The sequence below is a fragment of the Strongylocentrotus purpuratus genome, unplaced genomic scaffold, assembly GCF_000002235.5.
Source record: "Strongylocentrotus purpuratus isolate Spur 01 unplaced genomic scaffold, Spur_5.0 spur5_scaffold_14, whole genome shotgun sequence".
Taxonomy (NCBI): domain Eukaryota; kingdom Metazoa; phylum Echinodermata; class Echinoidea; order Camarodonta; family Strongylocentrotidae; genus Strongylocentrotus; species Strongylocentrotus purpuratus.
Window position 1 is genome coordinate 24,889,500 of NW_022145599.1, and position 18,960 is coordinate 24,908,459.

Consider the following 18,960-nt stretch of genomic DNA (forward strand, 5'->3'; position numbering starts at 1 on the left):
TGGAGGTTCTATTGAGGTATTTTGGGGGAAAATCAGAATTTAACCGTAGTTCAAAATGTTGCAAGTTTCGTTTCATTCCTTGAATGGTGGATTTCAAATCCCAATATTATTCATTTCTATTATTCTCATAAGTCTATATGGATGCGAATCCACACAATTATCTAAAATACAAGGGCAAGAAGCTTACTTGATTTTCCCTTACCCATGTGACTGCACACAAGTCACATTACAGCATTCGTACAGAATACCATTCTATAGCTCTACAGATGGGTCGTCACTGTCTTTGTCACAAGATCAGGTACAAAGATACAAGGTTCAGAATAGAAATGACACTGAGAATTGCGCTCTGGAGTTTACAATAGGTAATCTACTGAGCATTGATCAAGGGACATACATTTCGTCTGTATTCAAGGATGGGGAGATAATAGTTGAACAAACATACAGGATTTGGCTACAGGTTGATTTTCCTCCTGGTAAGGCATCATGTGTCGTGGGTGAAGATAAGGGTGGAGAATGGGTCTCAATAGACTGTACAGCTAATGTTGGGAGTCTATCAGGAGAGTTTGAATGCTATCAGGGTGGTGTATGGATGCTTCCCCTAAGCGATCCTACTCATACTGACACTTTATTGAAACAGACCATTCTCATTAAAAAGTCACAGCCAGTATTTTGTTGTTCTTCTACTTTGGATGAATACAAAGAAAGATGTGAATGTAATGATACTGCATTGTATGCTGATGATGATAGCAATGACCCTTGCCCTCCTTTAGAAATTACAACAATGCCTCCTCTTTCCACTCTCACAGAAAATAATCAAAGTGATTACTATTCCCCTGTGACGTCCTCCATTCCGGTTAATACAAAAAAATGCAACTCCAACATATGTGTGATCATTCACTCAATTCTCTTGCCTATTGAACTTACATTGCTATTCTTGAGTTTGTTTTTCCACTATAAGATGAAAACAAGGATCAGAAATAATAAAAACGGTATATATTCTCCCTTGTTTTGTTTGTGTTTTTCTAACAGATTTTCAAATAGGGGAAAATATTAGTGTGAAGTAATCCACACTGATTAGTTTACCATAAGCTCACCGCATTTTTTACCTTCTTGAATGTATTTATCTGGCATGGATTGACTGATATAGTCAAAGTGGAAGGGTATCCAAACTACGAGAGCGTCTGCAAATGTGATGCCCATCGCGCATGGCTACACAATTTAGCTCATGTGCTAGTAATAGATTATCGCTTATCTCTTTATAATGGATGTGGTCTAAGCAGTACATTTCCTTCTTGCATGATGATTAATCACTGTGTATTCATTGACAATCACTCTGGACTATCATTTTATTGAAAATAAGCAATGTTAACCAAATAATTACAACATTTCACTATCATCTACAGATTATTGATTCTATATTGTATTACTGTTGTGCCACAGTCCTGTTCTAGAAATGTTGCACATTTTACACCTTAATAGCCTTTATATCTTTAATTTGCTTGAGTAATCAGAGGTAAGGCAAATAATTGTACCAATTTACCTCTTGTATAATCATCTTCCATAATAATCAATTAAAGTGTCCATATGTGACTTTAGAAACACATAGGAAAGAGAACCACAACATCAATGTTGTTGAATTACTATTGTGCTCTTTTATGATGGCTAAACGAATATGTGTCTCCAATCAGTTACACAATTGAGTACTAGATGGAAATGTTCTATTATTGTAAATAATGTATAATTGTATATTTGTTTGTGTTGTTTTCACAGATTTCCAAATAGGGAAAAACATTTGTATAAAATTAAGCCACAGTGATTAGTTCACCACAGGTTTAAAATTGGTATCCAACTTAACAAAATGAATGAAAGAAAACGATTTCACATCAGTGATTATTCATTCTATGTTTGTGTTTATTGTATGCATGTTGCCGTTATTTATTTTTCACTTAACATATAAATGGAATAACATTACACCATGAGTCACTGATATGAGTTGTTATGCTTCCTTCTGTCTCATGTGTCATACCATACTAAAATACTGTCGCAATATTTAGTTGCCAAATATATTTTCTCATCTATGAAATATGAACTGACATGTACATGTATCGTGTTATAATATAATGTATATATATATATATATATTATATTTGAATGAAAATGTATCATAAAATCTTAAGGCATTTTTCAAGTAACATCTAGAATTTTTAAGGTTTCATGAATTTCAATTTCCTAAATTAAATGATTGTATGTTGTATTAAGAGTAGGGAATTTTTTTTTGGAAAATATGGAAAATAAATTTAACATATCGGGTACATCAAGGAAATACGATTAAAACAGTTTAATTTCAAATTACTCTATAACTTATTAGTATGTGAAGAATATCTGTATCGTTTAAAAAAATCTGATCGTGATTATTTTTTGAAGTGCAAAAGCACAGAAAATTATTATCAGTCATTTTTATGATTGTGATTACTCAAAAATATTTTGGAACAAGGTCTTAATTTTGCTCAGAAAAACAGAAGTATTGCTTGATAATGAAAAATTGACTACATTGATACAATTTTAGGCAAGCAATGTGATTATATGCATTCAAAATATGTAGTTTTTAAAGATATATTAATCAATTTAGCTTCTTATGTTTTATATGTTCACAAAAATAAAATATAATTTTACAAACATATTCGAAATGTATTCAAAGGCAATATTATGGAGAACAGATGTTAAAAAGCATCACCTCTGGAAAAATAATGTTATTATGTAAAAAAAAATGTATATACCTGTTCTGATAGCTGTTGGCCTGGCGTTGGTTCACTCAAATCAAACTAAACTAAGACAATACAAGACACGGACTACGTCGTGTTCATGTGTCTAAACCAAAAACTGATGAGTCTTAAAGGTAATACAAAGTTTTGGGAAATTTTGAAAAATGGGTGGATAGTGATTCTTTCCAATTTCGATATATTTGGAAGCCCCTGTGGATGTATTAAAAGCACTAGAAAATTTAGCTCCTAAAACACTTCTGTTTTCGAGAAAAATTGAATATAAAGATTTACCGGTGCTCCCGCTAAATTTTGATAAATTTCAAATAGCGCCTGCCAGCGTACAATGGTAGCTGCGACCATGAAAATCTCAGAATATGTAGTTGTGATGTATAATTTCCGAACGAGAATAGCTAAACGGTCGATTTTAGTCGAAAAACATTGTTTCATAGCTTAATTAATATATTGACCTTGAGAGGGAGCTTTTCGACATAAAGTCTTTATTGTTTACAATTTCATGACTTATAGACTCGATTCCGACCACGATAACGATCACTGACTATTGTAGGATCGCATATATGCTTCCAATATATTCATTTGAACCAAATTCATGACCCATACCAAAACTTTGTATTACCTTTAATGTTGTGATATAAGTATAATTTATGCGTTCTTTTTCGCAATCATTATAAATATGTGTTTATTTATGTAAGCAGTATTTAATTAATGAATGGTGGACATTTAAAAAAAAAAATCAAACAAATAGTAGAGAAAATGCATAATAATGCCAAGTCACAGTACATTTACATTGATTTTTGAATTTTGTAATTGTTTTTCTTCTTCACTTTATCAAATCTTGTAAATATTTTATACTTATGGTTTGTTATAATAAAACATAGACTACACACACACAAAAAAGTGTTAAAGCCTTTATATTGTCACAAATATCGAATATTACTTGAAATACCCCTTTTTTTTTCCTTGTCATTTAAAAAAGTTGTCTTCGTTAACTTTATTGCGCAATTCTGTAATAACATGTACAACTATGGTCACTTTTTGCCAATGATACAGCTTACCTGAGTATAAAATTGTCTCCTAGTGGCGTGCTATTTTCATGTGAATTTTTTGTAAAATGTTGGTAGATGGAATGGTTGATTTGCAAGTTGTGTCTGTGTGACTGTATCTTTGTGTATGAATGACAATGATTTGTATACTTGTATGTATGATGACGTTTATGATGACGTTTATGAAGTTATATTCTCTCAAACACATACAGAGGTGGTGTATCATTGTGTCCAAGTTGAGTTTTTATTAAAATAATAATAAGCCTCTGAAGAATGGAATTTGTTAACATAAATTGTAGGCTACTACAGCATAGAACTTGTATGTAGTGATTTCGTGTGTTTGTGTGTAATAGTTTCTTGTATGATTGTGGCCGGGTTATTGGGATTTATTGAACAAACTAAGCCTCTGACGATCTAGAATGCATTCTTATATAATCACATATGAATCTTAAAACATGTAATTAATGTATTGATATAATGTATGAAAATCTAAAACAATACATTTTTGTCATCATGGCATAATTACCTCATACCCCTTCCCTTACACACAAATAAACACATTTTTTTCAACACAAGTATGCAGGGCTGCTTTTCCCTGGCCATGCTCTCTGGGGAAAAAATGGCGGACAAAACGAGGCACCCTGACTTAATGCTCGCAGCCCGTCAACTGTGACGGCTATTCCACATAGTGTTAGAGTTCAGTGGTGTGTGAAGGTGTGTATGAGGGTAAGGTGTGCGTGAATGTCATTATGTTTCATCAAGGATGTCAACTTTGGGGAACTGCTTCGAGAGAGAGATCGTATGCAAGGGGGGGGGGGGGGTGTTGAGTAAGAAAAGAAAAGAAAAAATCAAAAAATCGAAGTGCTCACTACCTGGCATTCTATGGGCTAACTCAGTATGAGGGGGAAAAGATATCATATCAACACAGGAATAAGGTGAAATGGAATGCGATAGTTCTCAGATTCAGAACTTTACAGAATTAAGATTGAAATTAACCATAACAAATTTTTAAAATTATAAACAGCAATTGAGAAAAATTACAGATTACCTGACCAAAAAAAAAAGTTGAAGCAAAAATATACACTTAACGTGGTGCTACCGACCAGTAAAGGCATTCATTCGCACCCCTCTCTCTATTACTTTCTCTCTCTATCACTTTCTCTCTCTCTCTCTATCATTTTTGTTTTCTCTCTCTCTCTCTATAAATATACATATATATATATATATATATATGTATACTGTGAGAGGAAATGAGAGAATAATGGTTGCATAGCTTAAATCAAGCTCCTCATTGCTGTGCCTTTAATTGAGACTACCTAACCTATTATCATTTTGCATTCACTTCCTCGAGATAGTTCCATGTGAACAGGCAAATAAGAGGGATTCGAATCAGGAATCAAATACAACCTTTTCCTGCACTTAATTCATGTGATATGATATAATTTATTTGATTCCATATTTCGATTCCTACAAAATGTGAATTAATTGGCCTAATGGTGACCTCCCAGGGTACTGAATTGGAACCATGCCAACTATCGTTCATTGGTCGCTTTTTTCTCCGTTGTCAAGAGGAGCTTGGATGGGGAAGCCATTTTGTCCTCTAGAAATAAACAGCTTTGCGTGGTTTTTGATGGAGCTGCATAACTTCATGTTTTACAAGCAGAATTGTTAAGCAATCTAAAAACAAAAGAGTTAGGTAAGTGCATAATTTGTTTATCTATATCCTCTGTTAAACAATGATGTACACATGTTAAGTTATTTGATTTAGAGTGAAAGTCACAACATCAGTGATTGCTTTATATAATTATATATTTTAAATATAGAGAATAATTAAAGTGTTTCTGAAGTTCTACATAGAGAGAACAGCTCAATGAGCAATTTTCTTTCAAAACTACAGCTAAACAATTCATCAATCCTTATTTTTTTGCAAGACCATCTCTACTGCATAAGCAAATGATACTTCATACTCAAAAAGAAGTACATATAAATGAAGTCCGAGTATATCTTATTATTCTGATCTGAACTTCACTTGGTGATCCATTCTTTCCTCCGAGCTTTGCTGTTTTGATGTCAAAAACATATATGGAGGTGTACTGGTATAGTTGTTCATTCCCTTAAATCTCAATCCAAGGGTTAAGAGTAGCTATATCTTATTTGCAGCCAACATCAAATTCTGTAGAACTTTGCGGGAATTATGAATACCCGTAAATCTCCGTGTATAAGGCGCACCTGTGTATAAGGCGCACTCCTATTTTGAAGACAAAACAAACAAACAAACAAAAAATCTGTCATTAGTTTTAAAACCAACATTATTACAAGTTCTAACTTAGTTCCAATCGGCAAGGTTTTGTTGCCACTACGGAAATCTAAAAACAATAATTATCGGCAAGGTTTTGTTGCCCCTACGGAGATCTAAAATCAATAATTATCGGCAAGGTTGTGTTGCCCCTACGGAGCCCTAAAAAACAATAATTATCGGCAAGGTTTTGTTGCCCCTACGGAGCTCTAAAAATAATAATTATCGGCAAGGTTTTGTTGCCCCTACGGAGCTCTAAAAACAATAATTATCGGCAAGGTTTTGTTGCCCCTACGAAGCTCTGAAAACAATAATTATCGGCAAGGTTGTGTTGCCCCTACGGAGCTCTAAAAACAATAATTATCGGAAAGGTTTTGTTGCCCCTACGGAGCTCTAAAAACAATAATCATCGGCAAGGTTTTCTTGTCCCTACGGAGCTCTAAAAACAATAATTATCGGCAAGGTTTTGTTGCCCCTACGGAGCTCTGAAAACAATAATTATCGGCAAGGTTGTGTTGCCCCTACGGAGCTCTAAAAACAATAATTATCGGCAAGGTTTTGTTGCCCCTACGGAGCTCTAAAAACAATAATTATCGGCAAGGTTGTGTTGCCCCTACGGAGCTCTAAAAACAATAATTATCGGCAAGGTTTTGTTGCCCCTACGGAGCTCTAAAAACAATAATCATCGGCAAGGTTTTCTTGCCCCTACGGAGCTCTAAAAACAATAATTATCGGCAAGGTTTTGTTGCCCCTACGGAGCTCTGAAAACAATAATTATCGGCAAGGTTTTGTTGCCCCTACGGAGCTCTAAAAACAATAATTATCGGCAAGGTTTTGTTGCCCCTACGGAGCTCTGAAAACAATAATTATCGGCAAGGTTTTGTTGCCCCTACGGAGCTCTAAAAACAATAATTATCGGCAAGGTTTTGTTGCCCCTACGTAGCTCTAAAAACAATAATTATCAGCAAGGTTTTCTTGCCCCTACGGAGCTCTAAAAAAAATAATTATCGGCAAGGTTGTGTTGCCCCTACGGAGCTCTAAAAACAATAATTATCGGCAAGGTTTTGTTCCCCTACGGAGCTCTAAAAACAATAATTATCGGCAAGGTTTTGTTCCCTTACGGAGCTCTAAAAACAATAATTATCGGCAAGGTTTTGTTGCCCCTACGGAGCTCTAAAAACAATAATTATCGGCAAGGTTTTGTTGCCCCTACGGAGCTCTGAAAACAATATTTATCGGCAAGGTTTTGTTGCCCCTACGGAGCTCTAAAAACAATAATTATCGGCAAGGTTTTCTTGCCCCTACGGAGCTCTAAAAACAATAATTATCGGCAAGGTTTTCTTGCCCCTACGGAGCTCTAAAAACAATAATTATCGGCAAGGTTGTGTTGCCCCTACGGAGCTCTAAAAACAATAATTATCGGCAAGGTTTTGTTCCCCTACGGAGCTCTAAAAACAATAATTATCGGCAAGGTTTTGTTCTCCTACGGAGCTCTAAAAACAATAATTATCGGCAATGTTTTCTTGCCCCTACGGAGCTCTAAAAATATAATTATCGACAAGGTTTTGTTAAACGTTTAGCACAAAAAACGTAATGACTCAGGTTTATCGAAAACCGCTAAAAAGTAGCATTTTGAGGACTCAAAATATTCTGTCCCTGTGTATAAGGCGCACCCCGATTTTTGATCGGTCATGTATCTCTGAAATTTAAACGTTAGCAGTGTCCTAATATTCAAATTATGCAAGGAAACCTGTATAATATCTGGACTTCACTGTCAGACACTTTTGAGTGACTGACTGATATCTTTTTTTCTTTGGTAATTAGATACAGAAAATGAGCTGAAAAGGGTACATGAGCAATTTGTTTACATCAATAACCCACTTCTTTTAATGGCCAAAATTAAACTGATTGAATTTTTGCCCAATACAAAACGTACAACCGTTCAGTACAAGGGTCTAAAAATCAGACTATTACTAAATGGATTACAATCACTAAAGTTGATTCACCAACTAATGGTCGTTATTTTCCCATTTAAAGACTTTTTTTAAGCCCCCTTTTTTTTAGGGAAGTTTTAAATTAGTATTATCTTTCAAATGCCATTGGAATTTAACCTTTTCATTTGTTTGGCCTGCAAATGGGACATATTACCTTTAAAGGTTTGAATCCAAGCTTGTCACTAACGTCCTTTAGCAAGAGATTAAACTACATTTGCCACTCTCTACCAAGATGTAATATATGGGTAACTGGCAATTGATGGGGTGAAATTAATTGCACGGCCTACAGGAAGCACAGCACTGATGCTGATGAGGCTCCCCTGGGTGAGCAAAATTATTATATGATTACCAGTATATGGTAAGAGATTGGCCCATTGGTTATGCTAAGAGGTATGGGAATAGTGTTGGGTGCAGGGTGGAAGTTAGTAAATTAGCAAGAGCTAGTGACCAAAGAGCAACTTTCACCACAGTGTGTGTAGCATAATGCCAGGAAGAGTTTTCCAAAGAGTCTCCCAACAAGCAGGACGTTTATTGATCTATCTAGGGTGCGATAGCTCAGTCGTTAGAGCAGTGGTCTCGTAATCCGGTGACTCGGGTTCGAAACCAAGACAATGCGCTAGTGCCCTTTGGTAAGGCATCAATCCTCATTACCAGGTCCCTCGGAAAGGACCTAAAGCCGTCGGCCGTCTGGCTGCTTACTTACAAGCATTTACATGTTTGCTTTCTTAGCAGTCAGGTAAAATAACCACCATCACCAAATTCACCAAATTCATTCACATTGTTGTATTGGGCCTTCCTCACCATTATAATAATTTTCAAATATTATATCATATGTATCACCTTTAATAGAAGCTACTATATTCCACATACTAAAAATCTTGCTCTACGATTGGTCAAAAGTAAATCACATGATGAAAGATACTTTGCCCATCATTGATGGGAGAAGAAAAGTTTGTTGCACTGTGTACATAGTAGTACTATCTATACAGTGCAACACACTTTCACTGTATCATAGAAATACCATCTACACAGTGCAACGCACTTTCTTGTATACGTACGTACGCAAGTACTGCATGCACAGTACGTATCGTACACCATTTACTAGCTATTGATGACTTGTTGCTCTAAAATGATGGAAGAAGTGAAATGTTTCCAATGTGGAATATAAAGCAAATAATCACCTTTTGGTTTCAGGCAACGGCAAACTATCACTTCCTCGGCGACCTGAACGTATACGCAATCTTTCCTCAGCTTCGCTTCGGAAAGATAGCAACATCCAGATCGCCTCGGGAGTGATAGTTTGTCCCATCACCTTCACCAACGGTATAGTTATTTACTTACTATCAATTTTTTCTAATGTATACTGTATGCCTAGTTACTTATAATTTATGAATATATATATATGTAATTATTTCTATATATCTTTATTTCTATTGTCTTCTGAATTCTCATCTTGATTTTGAAATGTTTATAAAGCGCATTGGTATTACCTTTGGTAATTAAATGTGCTATATAAGAGCTAATTATTATTATCATTATCATTATTTTAAAATCCACCTACTCTAATTTTTTTCTTTTACCAAATGTAGGAGACGGATTGACAGTTCGTGCATCTCAAGTTACCCTAAACACCATACCTTTACCAATGCTGAATCTTACATGAAGAGGTTGTTGCTGTTGTATCAAATTGAAATCAAGCTTGATAATTAACCTGTTGACTACTGCTTAGTGAAATTCCTATAGGCGTAATACGGAGACCACCAGGTTAAGACAAGAATTAGTCAGTCCTGGTTGATAGATTAACTTTTGCTGTATTTCTAATTGCCCAATCTGATGATTCTAACAAGCTGACAATCTGCAGTTGACTGATCCATCAGAAACATAGCTGGAAGACAATACAGTACATTGCAGTAACAATTACTGAATGAATTATGCATGTGACAGAACCAGACGATGTATGAATGCTAGCTAAAAAATTGATTGCATTTACGCTTGCATTTAAAATAACTGGTCAGCTTTTAGCCAAACCATTTCCACTTGGAAATTTATATTGTCAACGGTGGAACATTACTGTTAATGAATAATATAGAATTCTTACAATAACCTTCACCTCTTTGCAGTTACTTAAGAACCTCTAAGTATTTTTGGTGGAATATCTTAATCTAACCAAGAATCAGTACAGCAGAATTCTTGCCTGTGTATATGTAATAGAACCAGCCAATGTATGAATGCTAGCTAAAGCATAGATTGCATTTTGAATAACTGGCTGGCTTATAGCCACACCATTGCAATCTGGAAATTTTCTATTGAGTTGGATGTTAAAGGTGAAACATTACTGGTCGTGAAATCGATCTTCGAATTATATAAAATTCTGACGATCACTTTTTCCTCTTTGCAGCTTATACTGAAAAATCTCTACTGAGTTGGGTATTTTGGGGGGAAATCAGAATCTAACCGGAAATCAAAATGTTTAACGTTTTATTTCATTCCTTGACTGGTGGATTTGAAATTTCAATATTATTCATTTCTATCATTCTCCTGAATCTATATGGATGTAAATCCACACAATTATCTAAAATAGAAGGGCAACAAGCTAACTTGATGAAGGTGAAACATTACTGTTCATGAAATCAATCTTCGAATTATATAAAATACTGACGATCACTTTTTCCTCTTTGCAGCTTATACTGAAGAATCTCTACTGAGTTGGGTATTTTTGGGGGAAATCAGAATCTAACCAGAATTCAAAATGTTTAACGTTTTAATTCATTCCTTGACTGGTGGATTTGAAATTTCAATATTATTAATTTCTATCATTCTCGTGAATCTATATGGATGTAAATCCACACAATTATCTAAAATAGAAGGGCAAGAAGCTAACTTGATTTTCCCATACCCATGTGATAGTACAGAAGTCACATTACAGCATTCGTACAGAGTCCCATTTTATCGCTCTTCAGATGGGTCATCACTGTCTTTGTCACAAGATCAGGTACAAAGGCTTCAGGTTCAAAACAGAAATAATACTGACAATTGTTATCTGGAGTTTACAATAAATAATCTACTGAGCATTGATCAAGGGACATACATTTCGTCTGTATACAAGGATGGGGAGATACTAGTTGAACAAACACACAGGATTTGGCTACAGGTTGATTTTCCTCCTGGTAAGGCATCATGTGTTGTGAGTGAAGATAAGGGTGGAGACTGGGTCTCAATAGACTGTACAGCTAATATTGGGAGTCTATCAGGAGAGTTTGAATGCTATCAGGATGGTGTATGGATGCCTCCCCTAAGCGATCCTTCTCATACCAACACTTTATTAAAACAGACCATTCTCATCAAAAAATCACAGCCAGTATTTTGTTGCTCTTCTACTTTGGATGAATACAAAGAAAGATGTGAATGTAAGGATACTGGTCTGTACATAACTGATGATGTTAGCAATAACCCTTGTCCTCCTTTATCAGAAATTACAACAATGCCTCTTCTTTCCACTCTTACAGAAAACAATCAAAGTGATTACTATTCCACTATGACGTCCTCCATACCAATTAATACGAAACATTGCAAATCCAACAAAGGTGTAATCATTCTGTTAATTCTCTTGCCTATTGAAGTTATAGTGCTAATCTTGAGTTTGTTTTTCCACTATAAAATTAAAACAAAGATCAGAAATGATAATAACGGTAAAGATCGTCCCATTCCTCTACAATTGAATACATCACTACTTAACGGTCAGAAGATGGAAAATGGATCAAGAAAAAATAGTGAGTCAGTGTAAATTCTACAATACTTTGAAGAACATTCAATTTTGGGAATCATTACATTAAAGTGAAGAAAAAATGCTCCAATGCACTTAATGAAGAGTCCAAACGAATTTATGAAGATCTCATACTGATTTTATGCTCAATTTTTGAATTGAATTGAAAAGTGAGATAAGTAATAGAGTATAAACACTATTTGTATCTAACTGGAATCCTCTTAATTCTAGAAAATCGTAAATCACCTTAAAATTAGACTATTCTATGGAGGAAGATAATTTACAATTTGAAAAATTTGAATAAAATTACCCATAGTTTACTGAGACTGAACAATAAGAACACTGAACAAAAATACTAGCTTTGTCTGAATGGCTTCCATTCAATGAGTTAGGATTGTAAATACAAGTTTTTGTTGTAGAAAGACACTTGGATACTGTGTTACATGAACTTCAATGTTTTTGAATAACTATTATGCTCTTTTATGATGTCTCAATGAGTCAGGATTGTAAATACAAGTTTGTGTTGTACAACCACACTTGGATAATAAGTTACATATACTGCCAATGCTTTTTTTAGATTACTATTATGCTCTTTTATGATGTCTTCCATTCAATGAGTCAGGATTGTAAATACAAGTTTTTGTTGTCCAAAGACACTTGGACACTGAGTTACATGTTCTTCAGTGTTTTTGAATTATTATGAATGCTCTTTTGGGATATCTTCTATTCAATGTGTCAGGATGATAAATACAAGTTTGTTTTGTCCAAAGACACTGGGATACTGTGTTACATGAACTTCAATGTTTTTAATCACTTTTATGATCTTTTACGATGGCTTCTATTCAATGAGGTCAGGATTGTAAATACAAGTTTTTGTTGTCCAAAGACACTCGATACTGTATTACATGAACTTTAATGTACTATTATGCTCTTTTATGATGTCTTCCATTCAATGAGGTCAGGATTGTAAATACAAGTTGTTGTTGTCCAAAGACACTCGATACTGTATTACATGAACTTTAATGTACTATTATGCTCTTTTATGATGTCTTCTATTCAATGAGGTCAGGATTGTAAATACAAGTTGTTGTTGTCCAAAGACACTCGATACTGTATATTACATGAACTTTAATGTACTATTATGCTCTTTTATGATGTCTTCCATTCAATGAGGTCAGGATTGTAAATACAAGTTGTTGTTGTCCAAAGACACTCGATACTGTATTACATGAACTTCAATGTACTATTATGCTCTTTTATGATGTCTTCTATTCAATGAGGTCAGGATTGTAAATACAAGTTGTTGTTGTCCAAAGACACTCGATACTGTATTACATGAACTTCAATGTACTATTATGCTCTTTTATGATGTCTTCCATTCAATGAGGTCAGGATTGTAAATACAAGTTGTTGTTGTCCAAAGACACTCGATACTGTATTACATGAACTTTAATGTACTATTATGCTCTTTTATGATGTCTTCCATTCAATGAGGTCAGCATTGTAAATACAAGTTTTTGTTGTCCAAAGACACTTGGACACTGAGTTACATGTTCTTCAGTGTTTTTGAATTATTATGAATGCTCTTTTGGGATATCTTCCATTCAATGTGTCAGGATGATAAATACAAGTTTGTTTTGTCCAAAGACACTGGGATACTGTGTTACATGAACTTCAATGTTTTTTAATCACTTTTATGATCTTTTACGATGTCTTCCATTCAATGAGGTCAGGATTGTAAATACAAGTTTTTGTTGTCCAAAGACACTCGATACTGTATTACATGAACTTCAATGTACTATTATGCTCTTTTATGATGTCTTCCATTCAATGAGGTCAGGATTGTAAATACAAGTTGTTGTTGTCCAAAGACACTCGATACTGTATTACATGAACTTTAATGTACTATTATGCTCTTTTATGATGTCTTCCATTCAATGAGGTCAGGATTGTAAATACAAGTTGTTGTTGTCCAAAGACACTCGATACTGTATTACATGAACTTTAATGTACTATTATGCTCTTTTATGATGTCTTCCATTCAATGAGGTCAGCATTGTAAATACAAGTTTTTGTTGTCCAAAGACACTTGGACACTGAGTTACATGTTCTTCAGTGTTTTTGAATTATTATGAATGCTCTTTTGGGATATCTTCCATTCAATGTGTCAGGATGATAAATACAAGTTTGTTTTGTCCAAAGACACTGGGATACTGTGTTACATGAACTTCAATGTTTTTTAATCACTTTTATGATCTTTTACGATGTCTTCCATTCAATGAGGTCAGGATTGTAAATACAAGTTTTTGTTGTCCAAAGACACTCGATACTGTATTACATGAACTTCAATGTACTATTATGCTCTTTTATGATGTCTTCCATTCAATGAGGTCAGGATTGTAAATACAAGTTGTTGTTGTCCAAAGACACTCGATACTGTATTACATGAACTTTAATGTACTATTATGCTCTTTTATGATGTCTTCCATTCAATGAGGTCAGGATTGTAAATACAAGTTTTTGTTGTTCAAAGACACTTGGACACTGAGTTATGTATACTTGAATGTTTTTTTAATTATAATAATGCTCTTTTGTGTTGGCTGAATAAATATGAATCCAATTAGTTACAAAAAGGAGTGCTTAGATGGAAATGTTCTTTTATCGTAAATATTGGTTTGTTTGTTTGTGTTGTTCTCACATATTTCTAAATAGGGAGAAATATTTGTATGACAGTAAACCAAATGATCGGTTTACCCCAGGATTAATATTAATTTGTTTTATATATCTGATTTCAAAATACAAAACCTGCTTTACAAATTCCTCACCAGAATATTTACCTTCCTAGTGCATTTTTCTGTCATGGATAAACTAATATAGTCAAAGTGGATGGATATCCAAACCACCAGAGCGACTGCAAACGTCGTGGCAATGGTTACATAATTTAGCTCATGTACTAGTAGTAGATTATTGCCTAATTATCTCTTTATAATAGATGAGGTTTAAGTAGTACATTTCCTTCTTGCATGATGATTAATCACTGTGTATTAATTGACAATAACTCTGGATAATCATTTTGTTTAAATAAGCACTGTTAAGTGTTAACACAATAACGACGACATTTTACTAGCATCCACAGATTATTGATTCTATATTGTCTTGATGTTCTACCACCTATACTATACATGTTGCCCATTTTACACCTAATTAATAGTCTTTAAAACTTTAATGTGCTGGAGTAATCAGGGGCCAGGTAAATGATTGTACACATTTACCTCTTATATACATACATCATCCTCTGCAATAATCACAATAAAAAGTGTCCATATGTAAATATTTTTGGGGAAAAAAAAAAATCGTTTGATAAAAATGCTTAGATTAAGAACCAGATTGATGGCTCAAACAACCCATCGTCCTTTGAACAATAAGCACTATATGTATATATGCCTGTGCCCAGATTTCCTGAAGAAAAAAAAAAAAACAAATTAGACATAACACACTCCTTCATTGAACTAGTTACAATTGTAAATAGCAACCCACTTCCTCGTATAGGGGATTAGTATGTTCTGTGATATGCTATATATTCAATTCAGCGTAGGACCTTATAAACTTGCCATATCTCACTTGATATGAATGTCAAGATGTAATTGTAATTATATAAAGTTGCCGTTCATTGGTCGAGACCATCTCATTTTAAATAAAGACCATTCTGTATCTGACGTGTCCTTTTGTCTTTCTGTGTCTCAGTCATGTCATGAAGAGATATCACATGGTGGAAGAGGTAACAAACAAGTTATGCCTTCTAAAAAACACTTTACCAGACATATGAGTGGGCTTTCTTAGCTACGAGAGATTATCCAAAGCTCATGGTTGCAGCTGTAGGACACACGCTCCTGCGACATTTGTTCTGTAGTCAATTTTCTACAATCGCTGAATTTGTAGCTTTAAACCTGGACATAATTCTATACAAAATTAACACCAAACTTAGCTCTACCGGTAATCCTAAACTAAAACCCAATTGAATTCACAATTCTAACTTTATACATGTACATTTGACCAACGCAAATATACTTGACCCTTGTCACAAGAGAAAATTTCAAATCACCCATGGTGCCACAAGAGCATACATGCCCAGTACAAGTGCGAAGATCATCCAAATTTTTTTCCTAGGACACATTGATAGAAAACCATGGACATAAGATTCTGCTAAACAAGACATAAAGATGAGATCCCATGATCAGACACATAATAAAATATTTTTTAAAAGGTAAAGATGTCAGAGAGATGTGGATGAAGGTGGCATGTAAACGTGTGTGTGTCAAGTGAGAAAGGGGAAATCGTAGTTGGTGTGTGTGGGTGTGTATGTGTGTGCATTATATGAAGTAATTGAGAACGGGGAAATCTTACTTGGTGTGTGTGTGTGTGCGTGCATTATATAAAGTAAGTGAGAAAGGGGAAATCTTAGTTGGTGTGTGTGGGTGTATGTGTGTGTGCGTGCATTATATGAAGTAATTGAGAAAGGGGAAATCTTAGTTGGTGTGTGTGGGTGTGTGTGTGTGCGTGCATTATATGAAGTAATTGAGAAAGGGGAAATCTTAGTTGGTGTGTGTGAGTGTGTGTGGGTGTGTGTTGTGCGTGCATTATATAAAGTAATTGAGAAAGGGGAAATCTTAGTTGGTGTGTGTGGGTGTGTGTTGTGCGTGCATTATATGAAGTAATTGAGAAAGGGGAAATCTTAGTTGGTGTGTGTGGGTGTGTGTTGTGCGTGCATTATATGAAGTAATTGAGAAAGGGGAAATCTTAGTTGGTGTGTGTGGGTGTGTGTTATGCGTGCATTATATGAAGTAATTGAGAAAGGGAAAATCTTAGTTGGTGTGTGTGGGTGTGTGTGGGTAAGTGTTGTGCCTGCATTATATGAAGTAATTGAGAAAGGGGAAATCTTAGTTGGTGTGTGTGGGTGTGTGTTGTGCGTGAATTATATGAAGTAATTGAGAAAGGGGAAATCTTAGTTGGTGTGTGTGAGTGTGTGTGGGTGTGTGTTGTGCGTGCATTATATAAAGTAATTGAGAAAGGGGAAATCTTAGTTGGTGTGTGTGGGTGTGTGTTGTGCGTGCATTATATGAAGTAATTGAGAAAGGGGAAATCTTAGTTGGTGTGTGTGGGTGTGTGTTGTGCGTGCATTATATGAAGTAATTGAGAAAGGGGAAATCTTAGTTGGTGTGTGTGGGTGTGTGTGGGTGTGTGTTATGCGTGCATTATATGAAGTAATTGAGAAAGGGACAATCTTAGTTGGTGTGTGTGGGTGTGTGTTGTGCGTGAATTATATGAAGTAATTGAGGGGTAGATCATGTGCTAATACATTATTTAGTTTAGAAATCTTCTTAACGTTGCTAAATTATCCATGTAAGTGTAACTATATTTTACTTTACACTGATGGATGATTTGATCTAGATCTTTTTCAATGAAATATATGCTTACAGGTTGGGGTTTCCTATTTTAGATGAAAATAAGGTTTACCTAATAACCCATTGGCTAGTAGAACTGGGTGGGTTCTGTAGTAATCATATAGGAATGATAGAATAGCAGTGAATAGGTTCAATGCTCATTTCTTTTCTTTACTTGTTCTTGTTATTGTATACTTGCCCCACAGTCAATATTGTATTTTATATTGATTGGTAAAATAAATCAATCTGAATCTAAAAGTTTTACATTCCAAATAATCTATTATTTTGTTTCAAATGACATCTGAATTTTAAATAACTTTTGTTGATGTATTTTTCCAATTATATCAGCCTGTCTAAATTCTAAATATACATATTGCTTTTAACACAAATTACATGTGTCTCTCTCTATCAAACAAGCTGTGGCAATATACCTCGGCTTTGTCTTGCTTAATAAGAACGTAACTGAAGTATCTCCCCTTTTTTATTTTGAGAAGTAGCTTTCAATTAAAGGTACTATGTCACATTTGCAGGCCCAAAAAATGAAAAGGTTAAATTCCAACTACTAATTTAGAACTTCCCGAAAACAAAAAGGGGGGGGGGCTTGAAAATGTCTTTAAGTGGGAATTTAACGACTATTAGTTGTCCAATCAACTTAAGAGCTATAGAGCCAGTAAGTAATAGTCTGATTTTCAGACCATTGTACTGAATGGTCGGACATTTTATGCTGCGCAAAGATTCAATCAGTTAGATTTTGGCCATTTTAAGAAGTGGGTTATTGATGTAGACAAATGCTATTTACCCTTCACAGGTCATTTTATGTATGTTATTACCAAAGAAGAAAAAAGCCAGTCAGTCACTCAATAGTGTCTGACAATTAAGTCTAACAAGTAAATGGGTTTCCTAGCATAATTTGAATATTAGGACACTGCTAACATTTAAATTTCACAGATAGGACATACATGTACATGACATACCAGTATTCATAATTCCTGCAAAATTCTACAGAATTTGATGTTGGCTGCAAAAGGGACATAGTATCTTTAATGCATTTCATCTCTAGTGTGCAAAAAAATGTAATGAATTCAGATTAATTTGGTGTCCTTATATACAGGGCTCAAATTAATTTTTTGCCCACGGGGGCTCTTCCAAAAGAAAAAGAGCCCCCGTGAGCCTTCTCACGGGGGCGATTTAAGTGCTGACGGGGGCTCTTATTTTACTACAAATTTCCATTCAATTGGTACCCGTGAAACTCCTTGGTATTTTATCATTATCATTTATCTAAGTCGGTATTTTTCCTCTTAGAAATTTACTTGTTACATTGCTGTTATTGACTTTTATTCCCGTGAGGACATTTTCTCCATTTCTTCCCGTTCTGCAAATAATTTCCTCCTCATTATTCGGAGCAACCTTATTTACATTCTTTTTTTACTTTTAGTCTTTACCAAATCCTTCCAAAACACAGGGGTGGATCAAGCTTTTTGCTAAGGTTGGGGGGGTACCCCAAATAACGATGTGGAGCATCGTCCACGAGCCGCGTAGCGGCGAGGCGATTTTTGTTGTTGCTATTTTGAACCCCCGTAAGTGGTGTTTTCCTGGCATCTATAACATGCGGATCGTCGTCCACGAGCCGCAAAGCCGCGAGA

The 18,960-nt window shown here is 34.8% G+C and overlaps 1 protein-coding gene across 2 annotated transcripts; it reads left to right on the forward strand.

Moving 5' to 3' along the window:
- Positions 1–6: 6 nt before the first annotated feature.
- Positions 7–12,986, forward strand: LOC115923573. 2 transcript variants are annotated; one of them, XM_030984549.1, is made up of 2 exons: positions 7–718; positions 11,526–12,986. In XM_030984549.1, the coding sequence occupies exons 1-2, from the start codon at positions 56–58 to the stop codon at positions 11,895–11,897; spliced, it is 1,035 nt and encodes a 344-aa protein (XP_030840409.1). In that variant the 5' UTR covers positions 7–55; the 3' UTR covers positions 11,898–12,986. The 2 variants fall into 2 exon arrangements, with proteins under 2 accessions (XP_030840409.1, XP_030840408.1); XM_030984548.1 differs by lacking the exon at positions 7–718 and adding an exon at positions 5,262–5,519 and having other exon boundaries at positions 9,703–12,986.
- The last annotated feature ends 5,974 nt before the right edge of the window (positions 12,987–18,960 follow it).

Coding starts and splice junctions, on each gene's coding strand:
- LOC115923573 (XM_030984549.1), top strand. CDS start 56: ATGTTGCAAGTTTCGTTTCATTCCTTGAATGGTGGATTTCAAATCCCA. Junction 719..11,525: donor AAGAAAGATGTGAATGTAAT/GATACTGCATTG, acceptor TGTGAATGTAAG/GATACTGGTCTGTACATAAC.